The sequence below is a fragment of the Zychaea mexicana genome, assembly GCF_025766255.1.
Source record: "Zychaea mexicana strain RSA 1403 chromosome Unknown BDB00scaffold_194, whole genome shotgun sequence".
Taxonomy (NCBI): domain Eukaryota; kingdom Fungi; phylum Mucoromycota; class Mucoromycetes; order Mucorales; family Lichtheimiaceae; genus Zychaea; species Zychaea mexicana.
Genome location: NW_026516857.1, coordinates 1 through 12,885, shown reverse-complemented (window position 1 = coordinate 12,885; position 12,885 = coordinate 1). Strand labels below are relative to the sequence as shown.

The 12,885-nt window shown below is 41.8% G+C and overlaps 1 protein-coding gene across 1 annotated transcript; it reads right to left on the bottom strand.

The window, feature by feature from the left end:
- Positions 1-4,204: 4,204 nt before the first annotated feature.
- BDB00DRAFT_216226 (uncharacterized protein) lies at positions 4,205-5,101 on the bottom strand. Its single transcript, XM_053116503.1, has one exon. It carries the CDS (start codon positions 4,887-4,889, stop codon positions 4,332-4,334), a length of 558 nt encoding a protein of 185 aa, XP_052972616.1. The 5' UTR covers positions 4,890-5,101; the 3' UTR covers positions 4,205-4,331.
- Positions 5,102-12,885: the final 7,784 nt, after the last annotated feature.

The window sequence follows — 12,885 nt, the reverse complement described above, 5'->3', positions numbered from 1 at the left end:
TTTTGTTGGAATAAAACATCATCAGGTCCCTCAACAACCATGACATACAAGTAAACCTATATAAAGTCCTTTAGTCCCAATAAAATATTAGCATAGTATACCTTAAATTGCTGCATACTCTTTCTTTCGAGCAGTGTTACCACTAAATTGAGCGCAGTGGCTGCATATTAATTTAGTCTCTCAACTTTGATGCATCACCATAACCCTTCGTCGGGTATCATTATCTTCCTTACTGGGAGGATAACACTCTCAATAATTTTGTCTTGCATGCTACAGCGCACAACGTGATGCACTTGACCAGTACTCACTTTCATAAAATTCACTACGAAATATGTCAAATTATATCTTTTCTGTATTATCATATAGAACCAGTAGTGATCAATCCATATCGAAAATGTTACAATCTTATGCTATGTTAATTTGATCCCTATATGTGTTAACCTAATACAGATGGTCTGATATATGTGGACTGAACCTACATTTGAACAACTAAGAGACAAAGACTAGTAGAAAAAGAAGCCAAAGCTTCTCATAGAAAACAATTTTTCCAACTTGGCTTTTGATACGGACACCCCCCTCTGATCCTTACGGACACCCCCTTCTATTTTTAATCCTCATCAGGTTACACACATCCTATAAATATATACTTGTGGGGGTGTCCGCAAGGATGTATTCACTGGATTTGTTCACTTGTTATTGTTATTATACATCTTTCGATATATAACAAAAAGGAACCATAAAAAGTACATGAAAAACATTCCTTAATGCTTTTCAAACTCTCTAGGGTGTCTCTACGGATGTGTTTATGTGCAGTAGTTTATACAAGTATATAAATGCTCCTCAATAAACAGTATACTTTGATATTATATTTTCAACTTTCTATCTACGTTTATCATCCTACTATCCCAACACTATGGAGCAATTGATTGACACTACTTATACCGGATCAAATAAGCAAATTGTGAAAGCAATCAACGAGCAAACCAGAGAATACAACTTTGTGGTTCAACTAAACGAAGTGAGAAGAACGTAAAAATCGTGATCCAGTGCGTACATGGTGGAAGCTATCGCAATACACATGGAGTAACTGAAGAAACGCGGGGACGCCAAACAGCGACGAAAACGACCGGCTGCCAATGGACCATGAACCTAAGGTGGTCCGAGAAGGATAAGCACTGGAAAGTAACGAAGATCAGCAACGACAATGAGCACAACCACTCCCTCGACAAGCTTCCTCAGTATTACCACCAACACCGCACGCCAACTCTCCACGCCGAGCAGCAAATATTATCATTGACAGATAATTCCGTCAGGCCCCTCATGATACATCGAGAAGTCCAGAACCACGAAGACGGCGCAATTATGACCATGAGGGATCTATACAATTTTCGTGCGCAAATATTCCGTGAGGATAATCATGGCGGCTTCAGTAGGATATTCGAGTTCCTCATTGGTAACAACTATATCACTAGATATAAGCTGGACGGCACAGGTAAAAGTCTCGACGCCCTCTTTTTTACCCATGAAACGAGTATAGCAAAAGCACGACGATTCAACGAGATCATTGCTATCGATGCGACGTACAAACGAGCAGTATCAATATGCCTCTTGTCAATGTTGTTGGTGTCAGTCATCTCGGTGCATCAAAGCCCAAGAACGTGCTTATTGCCTCTGCTTTCTTGGTGAACGAGAAAGAAGAGTGGTACACCTGGCTCCTTCGGTCTATGCGACAAGTCGTATGGCCAGAAGGAAACGTACGCATCTTCATTACGGACAACGAAAGAGCTTTAATTAACGCCATCGAGTCAACTTTCAAAGATGCAGAGCATATACTTTGCGGGTGGCATATGGAGCAGCTTTTACGTAGCATCTTCAGTACTTGCTTTCCACCGAACAGCGAAGAGATAGGCGAAGCCAAAGCTATCATTAAGCAAATGGTTTATGTTGGCAAAAAAGACGAAGCGACTTTCCAGGCTGCCATTGACGCTTATAAGTGTCTGATAGAAAAAGGTGCTCATGCGTATGCCAACGAAAACCATAAGCGATCCAACAAAAAGCACAAGAAAACAAAGTCCAAAGCAAAGCATCATGACGACAGCAGCAATAGCGAGAACGAAAGAGATACTGAAGATGATGCAACGTCTGCAATACGTTTGCTGGCAAACAAAAAGAAAGAGAAAATGATGGACTATCTCAACGGGTATGTTGACTACCTTTATCCAATATTTGACTGGAGCTTTTGCCGAGTTGTGCTAACCAGCTATATTATATTATATAGCTGCCTTGAATATAAGGAGAAATGGGGTGCTTGTTATGCCGGAAGACTTAAACATGGGAATGAGGGCATCATCGCGTGTTGAAGGAACACACTGGCGCATCAAAGATACAATGCAAACCACCGGAAGCTTGTTTAAAACGGTCAAAGCAATTGATCGTGTCATGCGTAAATCGGTATGAACTACACCCTTTGTTTTCGGATTAAAAAGAGAATGTGTTAACGGATATGCTAATCAAAATTTTGTAGTAGTTGGATGATGAAGAGACCCAGTTTTTGCAAGAGAGACATAAAATGCCACTATATGGAAAGCGTGAATCGGCTGCGATGCAAGAGCTCTTTGGCACTATTTCGTTTTTTGCTTTGAATCGACTCCGAAGGGAGCTCAAACGAGCTTGGGATAACTGCGATAAATATGAAATTGACTCAAGCGACTGCTGGTGTGGTACCACGCTAAACTATGGACTGCCGTGTCAACATAATATCACACGAAAAGAGTTCATTATAAGCTTGTCGGATATCCCTCATCGATGGCGTTTGGAATATGACAGAGGTATAATTTTCTGCTATAGTAATACTGTGATTATACTATGCGCCTGTAATATACTTTATATACTGATATGAAAGTTATTAATCCACAGATAGCTTCCAGAAAGTGTATACTCCTGAAGCAATTGTACTAGAGCAACAGAACATGGTACTACAGAAGCTGCATGATGTACTCTACAATATGCGGTCGGATCAGCAAAAATCCGATTTACTTAGTAGTATCGATGGGACTATCGACGAATATACAATGAGTATCGACATTAGCGACATCGAATTACCAAGCAATGTGAAGACGAAAGAACGCCCTGCTAACACAAGAAATGCACGATTACCGTCAAAGTTCGAACTCGATGAAAAGGATAGCCAGCAACGCTTTCAAAATAGAAATGCCAACGAGTCAGAGGAACTCTCCGAAGGCAGCAACACTGAGGATGATAACATCTACATTTTTCCTCAACAAGGGAAAAGAAAGGATCCGGAGATGAACTTCCTTGAAAGCACGAACAAAAGGTACGTGCTCTTCTGATGGAATTCTAGCTAACAAATACTTGCAGCTATTATGATTTTTGTAACCAAACTAAGTTGTTAAACTATTTATTGTAGATTCAAAAAAGATTTTGTACCCAAGCTGAAGTTCTTCGTTCATCCAACCATCCCTCGCAAGTTCATTGAAACAACTGTCGAAATTATGTCCGATGGCTTCTGTGGCTTCCGCACAATCGCACATCATGTACACGGCAATCAAGAGGCTTGTATGTTGGTCAAGTTACAAATGCTGGAGTGCTTCAAGATAAACAAGGATATATATCAGCAGCACTATGTATTCATGCGTGAAAACTTACAGCGCATTGAAACATCACTATCTTACGCACTTGATGCTCCACGACCCCCGGAATCGTGCCCATCGGATTATTGGTTCCTTGCGCCTGACTTTGCACACATCGCTGCAGACACTTATCAACGACCTCTTGCAATTTATCCAGACAATGATAAGAAAAAGCCAGACTCTGACGAATACGCTTATGAGCCATCTCTAATTTTGCCAATGCAAGGTCCATCGTCCGACAACAAGAATCCTCTCCCCATCATTATTCAGCATCTCAATAACAATCGTTGGGTTACCATCGATACAAAAGGACGCATTATCAAGATGGACTGGCCGATTATCAACTCGATGTGTATAAAGGCATACCGATCAATGGGTAATATTGATAACCTGCGTAAAACAAAGTGGCGTTATCTGCAGATAAAAAAGCGTGACGACGAAAAGACAGTGCGTGCTGGACCCTTTACACTAGATTAATCATTCTACTACTTCCTGTGCAGTAATTCCCTCTCTTCTCGAACACCACTCTCTACATTTCATTGTTATTTGAAATATTCTGGCATGTGTTAAACAGCGATGTTGATAAGATTTACTCAATACCTTAAAGGAACATTATATTTTACATCACTTTGATTTATGGCTCTCCCGTTATATGGTATAGCAAATAACAGAACACACCACTTAAGTATACTCATAACCTTGCGGACACCCCACAAGTATATATTTATAGGATGTGTGTAACCTGATGAGGATTAAAAATAGAAGGGGGTGTCCGTAAGGATTAGAGGGGGGTGTCCGTATCAAAAGCCTTTTTATTTTATTTTTGCCAGTCTTTTTGTGAGTGTCACTTTGTATACATTCCTTCGTCTCGTTAAGATACGAATCTGTGTAAACCCTCTTCAATACGAGCAAGTACTGTTCGTGGTTTTTCCAATTTCTGCTGTTTCTTATGGTGTCACTGATCGTATTTGAATTGATCGTGTCGTTGGTTTCTTTCTGCCACAGTTCTGCAGTCTTATTGTATATGTTGTTGAAACGTTTTGGTGCGCTGTCAATTAGTGCGTTTCTGACATCTTCGTGTGGTTGTTGCTGATGCTTCTTAAGATGCTCGTATATGTTCGTCTTTACTAGCTCCCCGAGAACTCGCAACACATAGTGTTTACATTTTGTAGCATCGTAGCTTGGTCGTTGCGATTTTTTGACCTTTGATTCTCTTAACTTTGCACGGATGAATGGCATACTGATAGAAAAAGCGGAAGAGAAAGGTTGTGGCTCAGGTACTCGTCGTTTTGCGCTGCATTAATTCCGTTATACAGGATTTTTCCTAATGATTGGCGGGGCTTTTTTTCCCATCATGGCGGGGCTTTTTTTTCACTTTGTCGTTGGGGGTGTTTGTGATTGGCGGTGTGATTTTCGTGAATGGCAGGAGGAAAAAAATACAATGGCGGCCGAGTTACAGGTTGATGGCAGAATAATAAATTCATAATGGCGGCCGTAATTTCAGGTTGATGGCAGAATAGTAAATCCATAATGGCGGTTGGGTAATTATGGTTATCGTTTTGCCTTCTTTTTCTCAGCATGACAGTTAATGATTTTCGACAACTCTATATTTTATTAAAAAAAACATATATATATATATGAAAAAAAAAGTAAAAGGAAAAAATATAGAAGGGCAGTAAAAAAACATATAAAATATGAAAAAAAACTACAGCATCTTCTCTCCTTCTATACACCTAGGCACAAACGTAAGGGAGTGGCGAATCCATCCTTGGCAATCTTGGGCGGTGACTTCATGGGCGGAGTTGATGATGCGCGGCAGCAAGGTGTCGTCTGTGGTCAGTAAATGGCGTTTGACACCTGCCTTGAGCTTTGACCAAAATTCCTCAATTGGATTGAGGAATGGGCTGTAGGGCGGGAGAAAGAGGATCTCGAATCCTTGCTTGGCAATGGCATCCCGAACTTCATCAGTCTTGTGGATAGCGGCATTATCCAATACCAAGGTCCTTCCACCCATACCATTTTCGGTGAGCACCTTCATCATCACTTCCAAAAATTCGATAAAATGCTCCGCCCGAGTGCCGATTTTGCCCATCACCTTTTCTTCACCGTCACGCGTCTTGCGTTTCTATGAAGCGACAACCGCTTGAGGTCTCCGGAGACTCAAGTTGATTACACCTTCACCAGTGATGGCACCCAAGATCGTAATATTGACCCCACGCGACTTAGAAACCAAGGCCTTGGCGGGCTCACCTCGTCTCGATCGACCAAAGTTACGCTTGATGTGCATGTTGAAGCCAGCCTCATCAATAAAGACGCATTTGTGGTAATTAATGCCACTGGCTTCAAATGCGTGTGCCCAGTTGATCCGGGAAGCGATCGTTTCATCGGAGTTGCGGTACTCAGAGATCCGTTCCAACTTCTTCATAGTAAGCCCGCATTTGCTAACAAGGTGCTTCTGGAGGCCACTTTGAGTGATGCTGATGCCGAATCGATCAACAAGCGATTGCTGTGCTTCTTTGAGGGTCGCATCTGACTTGGTATCGTAATACGCCTGGAGAAATGCTGTGTGTTCGGGTGTCAAGGTTGGTGGAGGACCGGGAGATTTACCCATTGTACTTGGGAGATATGGCTCACCGTCGACAAATCGTTTCCAGTATCGCTGTGCGGTTCGTTCAGGGATCAACAAGTCGCGCCCAGCCTCTGCAGCGTTTAAAGTGACATTTTGGATTCTATCGATCAATTGGATAATTTCTGGATCTCGATACACTCGATGAGCTCCTATAGGAATTAAGAGTTTTGGATTAGATATCAGAAGCAACTAGAGGTTTAATGTTATTAAGTAAGGTTTAGTAATAGTAAGTAGCATACTTTTTGGGATGACAGGCTCTTTTGGAGGGTTTTTGCGAGGTCTTCCCCTTCCCTTTTTCACTGATTCCGTTTGGTTTTCTGCGGCTTCAGTACCAGGCGAAGTGGACGTTGGAGGATCGATTACCTTGGATGTAGAAATTTCCTGTGAATTACCAACCATTAATTAATAAAATATATAGAATACATATCATGTTCTACAGAATTATTGACCAATATATTTTGTAAGTACCTGCGATGTAGTTTTTATCTTGGTCATCGATACAAGGGAGTGTACACCACCAGTATGGCCACTAAATTCATCGGATACGATTTGGTACACGTCGTCTACTTCCATCTCCTCTTCATGCATATCAACGTCAGTATTGTATGGTAGCGTTAAATTTTTGATGGATAACATGGTGATAGTTGATGTAAAAAATCGAGTGATAATAATACTGTATGGACAAGTACAATAAATAAAATGATTCATACTTTTCAATTCTGTGAATTTGTTATTGAACAGAACTTGTAAGGTAACACCAAATGGGACAAAAAACAGTAGTTTTTTTAAATCCATTAGATCAACTCGCAATAATGTCACCCATGTTAAACCCACTAAGCAAGATACAGTTTGTAGCTAATTATAAAAAGTATCCCACCATTGTTACATAAAGCAAGTATTTGTTTAGAGACAACCAGCAGAGAAAAAAATATTTATTAATAAAAAAAAACTACGGATGTTGTAAAGCTGCCTCCAGAATACCATCATTAACCTTCGTCAAGAAGTGGTTACTCTTGGGAGCACGGGGCCGTTTGGGTGGTGGTGGCATGTGGGGGCGGTAGATGCGGATGAGTCTTGATGCCGTTCCCTTCGGCATCTTCACCTTGGCGCCGGCTTGCTCGATTGTAAGCCCATCCCAAAAATAGGCGCGCAGCACCACTACGACCTCGTCTTGGTTGTACCCGCGGCGGGGTGCTCGTTGCCGTCTTCGTGGTGGTGATGGCGATGATGGGGCAGAGGAGGCAGAGGAGGCGGAGGAGGATGGAGACCGCGATGCTGATGATGATGATGATGATGGTGATGTTGTAGTGTCTTCTTCAAAGTCACCAAAAGGAAGAGCCTTGCTCAATTCCTGAGTATTGTATACATCGAGACTGCCTTGCATGTCCACGTCTAATTCAAACTGCATGAGGTCGAGGGAGGAGTCGTTTGTAGAAATGATATCGGACATGATTAATAGTAAATTTAGAATGAGTTATTACAAGCAATGGATTTGAATCATCGGTTTATATACTTTTTTGTTCCGTACCTACAGATATATATAATTAAGCAATCCACAATGGTATCTACAACAGATGACAACATTCCATTATAACGCATAGACTTGAAGTTTCAACATAGAGTATATATGAATGCTACACCAGATGGGACAAAAAAATCACAGCAAAGCATAATTACGTGTAAGGTGCAAGTCAGCTAGAAAGGTCCCTCAGATGCAAAAAAAAATCTTAAAATAAAGTTTGGAATTGCCTTTATTGGAAATCGGAGAAATCTAAAGTTTGGGGGAGGCGACGATGGCTCTTGTACTTTTTCACTGCCCATTCAGCATGACGCATGTCGAGACCTCTGCTGTACATCTCGATAAACCTCCAGGCACGATTCTCATAATGGATCATGTGCTTGATGCTAATGCGTTTTGGAAGGTCCTTTACGCGTTGTTGCAATGATGAGAAAGAATAGTCACATTCGCGCCGAGTGATGCTTTTCATCTCAGCCCACACTCTTTCGATCCAGTTACACTCGCAATGGAATTTGGGATATAACTCGAATATCATGTGATGCTTCTCACGAATTTCCTGCAAGAGCGACTTCTGCTGCTGGAAATCTGGTTGGAAGGCTACGATATGTACTGCGCAGCAATTGACAGTTTTCTCTTGCTTGCAATGACGGATTAATCCCTGTGCGGGCCAAAGGTTCCTCTCCTTGAGTATGGCTTGAAGTCCCCGAGGCACACCATTAGCATCCACCATCGGCTGCACAATCCATTCTCCGTTGTTGCCATAGTAACCGCCGTTTCTTGATACAATCTGTTTTCCGCCCGGGCTCATATTCATTCTGTACGCATTAAGCGCATCATCGGGCATTGCAGAATGGTTGGAGCTCTGGTCAAAGCAGAAAACGCCAACGCAGTTAGGATGCAATCTTTGAAACTCTTCTATTGCTGATTCAAGCTGGTTGGCCATGTCGGTCTTTTTCCAATAGCCGTCGTTTTGAGCGCCAGGAATGATCGTCTTGCATGAAAAAAGACCATGGCAGGAACAAGCAAAAGCACTGAGCATGATTGCACGGCCCTGACCTTTCTTTCTGATCAGGCTCTCGTTGGAAGCCAAATACACGCCTCGCTTGCAGTCGTTGGCGTAGAAGTAGGTCTCGTCGTGTGTGACCAGTACTTTCTCATGCTCCCAAACCCTGGTAACCGCTCGTTCTGCTTCATCATCCTCATCATACCTCGTCATGAGCTCTCTGTGCTCAAGCATTCTCGTTGCCCATTCCTTGCGATAAATTACGACGTCTTCTCTTTCATGACCGTCGATGTATGGCGCTTGGGCTTTGTCTTCGATTTTAAACCCCCATTTCTTAAGGTATCGTCGTACGGTGGATTCAGATACGGCAATCCCAATGCGCTGTTCAGGGTTGGCCTCATCTAGTACGAGGTCATGCAAAATGAACTCTCGCAATGCAATAACTGTTCTTTTTTCGGGCTTCATTGACCTGAAAAAAGCAACGCATTTGTCCTTGATATGCTCGTCAGCAAGCATAGACGCGGTCTTGATGTGGGCTCCTTTGACAAAAGGTGTCAATCTCCCGGTTCTCAGATACTCGTTCGCCCAACCTCGGATCCTTTTCGCAAACCGTTGACCACGATTCCAATGCAGCGTGCTCAGCTTCTCAGATGCGCCTGTCTTCTCCTCTTTTTGTGATATCATCGTAAAGTAGTGATACAACGTGGCGAAACGCGCTCTCTGCAAACGATCAACATCAGGCGTTTTTCGATATAGGTCTGCATAAGGCCTAAGCGCTGCGATTGCTGATTCGACTTTGTCGTCATCGGCCCGCTTTTCCTCTTCTTTCTTGATCTTCATCTCGACCCTCTTTTGCCAAAACATCTCATACACGCGTAGGCAGCCTCGCTGCATTCTCTCTCTCTTTTCATCAGCCTTTTTAACTGTGCGCTTTGAGTCTTTGGCGTAATAGGTGTTGCGTCCTTTCTTATCAGCGCCAGGAACCCACATTAACGCGTCGCTCAGGCTTTTTTCCACGCTGACAAGGTCGACCTCAGGGATCTCCAAGTCGTATTCTTCGTTCTCGTCGTCGTCCGTGATTTCTTCTTCACTATCCTCGACATCGCTGACAGTCGCGTCTTCTTCGAGATACTGTGTCGACTCCTGCTCTGCCGCTTGCGTTACTCGAATCTGTTTGGCGCGTTTGCCCTCAACATAGTTAGATTTGCCAATTCTGGAGCGTTTTTTCGGTCTGGCCATGTTGAATTGGTGCAATGAAAGCTAATTTAAGTAATGTATAGAGGGATGGTATGGAAGTAAGGTGCTAAAATGCTAAGTTGCCCAGCTAAAAGTGACCAAATAAGGAAACTTCAGACGTTAATTGCTCAGCCAGTTTTTAAGCAAAAAAAATCAGTGGTAGTGGATTTTGTTCCTCTCCTCAAAAGCTTTCGTTTCCACTATCGTTTGCGGTGATCACGTGTGTTAATGAAAATTTATTAAGGTTTAAAGTCGGGGCTCATAAGGACCTTTCTAGCTGACTTGCACCTTATGTGTGAAGATCTAGTAAGAAGTATAATGCAGTGTTGCACGAACTGGGACGGCATAAAGTAATAGCGGAGGGTGATTCCATTCCATCTTATGTGGTTCCATTCCATTGTTTGAATAAGAAAATAAAATATAACAGCAAAGCATAGTAGCGTGTATGCGTGAGGATCTACCAAGAAGTATAATGAAGCGTTGCACGAAGTGGGACAAAAAAACGACAGCAAAGTATAATTACGTGTATGTGTGAGGATCTAGTAAGAAGTATAATGGAGTGTTGCACGAACTGGGACGGCATAAAGTAATAGCGGAGGGTGATTGCATTCCATTTCGTGCAACGCTTTATACTTCTTACTAGATCCTCGCTGTGGTTTTTTTTTGTCCCATTTCGTGCAACGCTTCATTATACTTCTTGCTAGATCTTCATATGGATACAAGTTATTAAACTTTGCTGTGATTTTTTTTGTCCCATTTCGTGCAACACTTCGTTATATTTTATTTTCATATACAGATAATGGAATGAAATCACCTTCCGTACTTTATGCCGCCCCATTTCGTGCAACATTTCATTATGCTTCTTGCTAGATCTTCATGTGGATACTCTACCCTATTCTTCTACAGTACTGTAGGTTTGCAAGGATCATATCTTACCTGAAAATTTCTGATTATAAACTTTCTTTTTACTCTATCTGTCTGAATTCTCACTACGTAGTCCTTTCCAGCATGGCAAGCATTGTCCTTTCTCATAAAGAAATACGTGAAGCTGTCAATGTCAGTGAGGGAGAAGACCCTTACATTGGTATGTTTATATAATCGAAGATTATATCCTTTGGCCACTATTCTAATGCTTTAATAGAGGAATTTATAAGAACCTTAGATGCAATGCGGCTGGAAGAAGATTACGAACCAGTCGACGAGCTCCCCTGTGTTAAGGCAGTTCAAGATCTAGTGCAACTGGTGGAACAGCTCCAAGAAGAAATCACAACACTGACAACTGTCAAAAAACGAACATATACTAAATGGAACAAGGATGATGAAGAAATCAAGAAAGCAATTAAAGATTGTGCCCTTGAAAGACGCGACTACGGTAGAACCAAAGTTCCAGCAGCTACAATGCATCGCTGGGTTATGCAATTTATCGATACTGAGGAAGGTCAAGCAGTTTTGCGAGAGCATCATTTGAAAACCAAATAAATGCATTTCTTTTGTCAAAAAATAATTTTTTTTCTTCATACAGTAGTCTGTCTCTTTATTTTTGTGAATCATCACAAATACTGGATAAGATAACCTTACAAACATCTATTACTGGATCTTTTTGGTGGTGTCACAAACCAGCAATATAGTTTAACGGCATATGCGTAAGAAAACTACAGGATTTTTCCTAATGATTGGCGGGGCTTTTTTTCCCATCATGGCGGGCCTTTTTTTTCATTTTGGCGTTGGGGGGTGTTTGTGATTGGCGGTGTGATTTTCGTGAATGGCAGGAGGAAAAAAATACAATGGCGGCCGAATTACAGATTGATGGCAGAATAATAGATTCATAAAGGCGGCCGTAATTTCAGGTTGATGGCAGAATAGTAAATTCATACTGGCGCTGTAATTATAACACTGGCGGCATCATTTATAAAAAATGACATTAGATACTAAAGGAGGTTCCTCTCCATTAAATACATCACAAAAGTGGGAAGATGTATGAGACAGTATAATAGGACTGGCAAGTTTCTACTAGATGATTAGCACATTGCCTTTATATATATCAACATAGATGCTTTGAGAACTAAGGGAAGAGCCGCAACAAAAGATATCGCAAACGAAAGTTAATGGTTATGTGTATGTAAAAGGTTTTTTTACAATGCAAGAGTTACTTCACATCACATCTACAAAAGCCGATCCTGCATAAGAGGCAATGCCCAGCGGACTTCATTGCAGCAATTGGCGTCCTTGGACTTCTGGACCTTTGAGTTCCATTCGAAATATGCTTTGACGATTTTATGTGTGGTCTCTACTGGCAGCTTGACTGGTCGTCGCTAAACTACATCCAGCAGCTCCTCTCATCTATTTCAGCTAGTAGCGAAATAAATCTTTGTCGAAGTATTTGCCATACTCGAGATCTGTTTAATAGCACTCTATAGACAGAAGCTATAAACGAAAGAACCAATTCTTGTTGTTGCAGGTATGCTGCTTTAAATATTTTTAAAATATAAAACTAGCTCAATCTCACACATCTCACTCACACCCACACCCACACTCACATTACAATATATCCATCAAGTCAAATCAACCAAGTAATTATTTTTTTAATTTTTTGTAGATTTATTATTGCGTTCTTTGGAAACATATCTTCCAATAGTTGCAATAGGAATGCCAGTTTGACGATAGATTTGTCTAACTGACATTCCCTGCTGGAAGTGGAAGTGGAAGATCAGGTCGATCTCTTCCTGCGTGACCCGCTGGCGTGGTCTTCTTTTTGGTACTTGGTCTTGGACCACGCCTTGTACTTGGGCCACGTCTTCCACCTCAGTCTTCTCCTCCGGAAACCAGTCTTGGACCTCGGTCTTCTCAT

Coding starts and splice junctions, on each gene's coding strand:
- BDB00DRAFT_216226 (XM_053116503.1), bottom strand. CDS start 4,889: ATGCCATTCATCCGTGCAAAGTTAAGAGAATCAAAGGTCAAAAAATCG.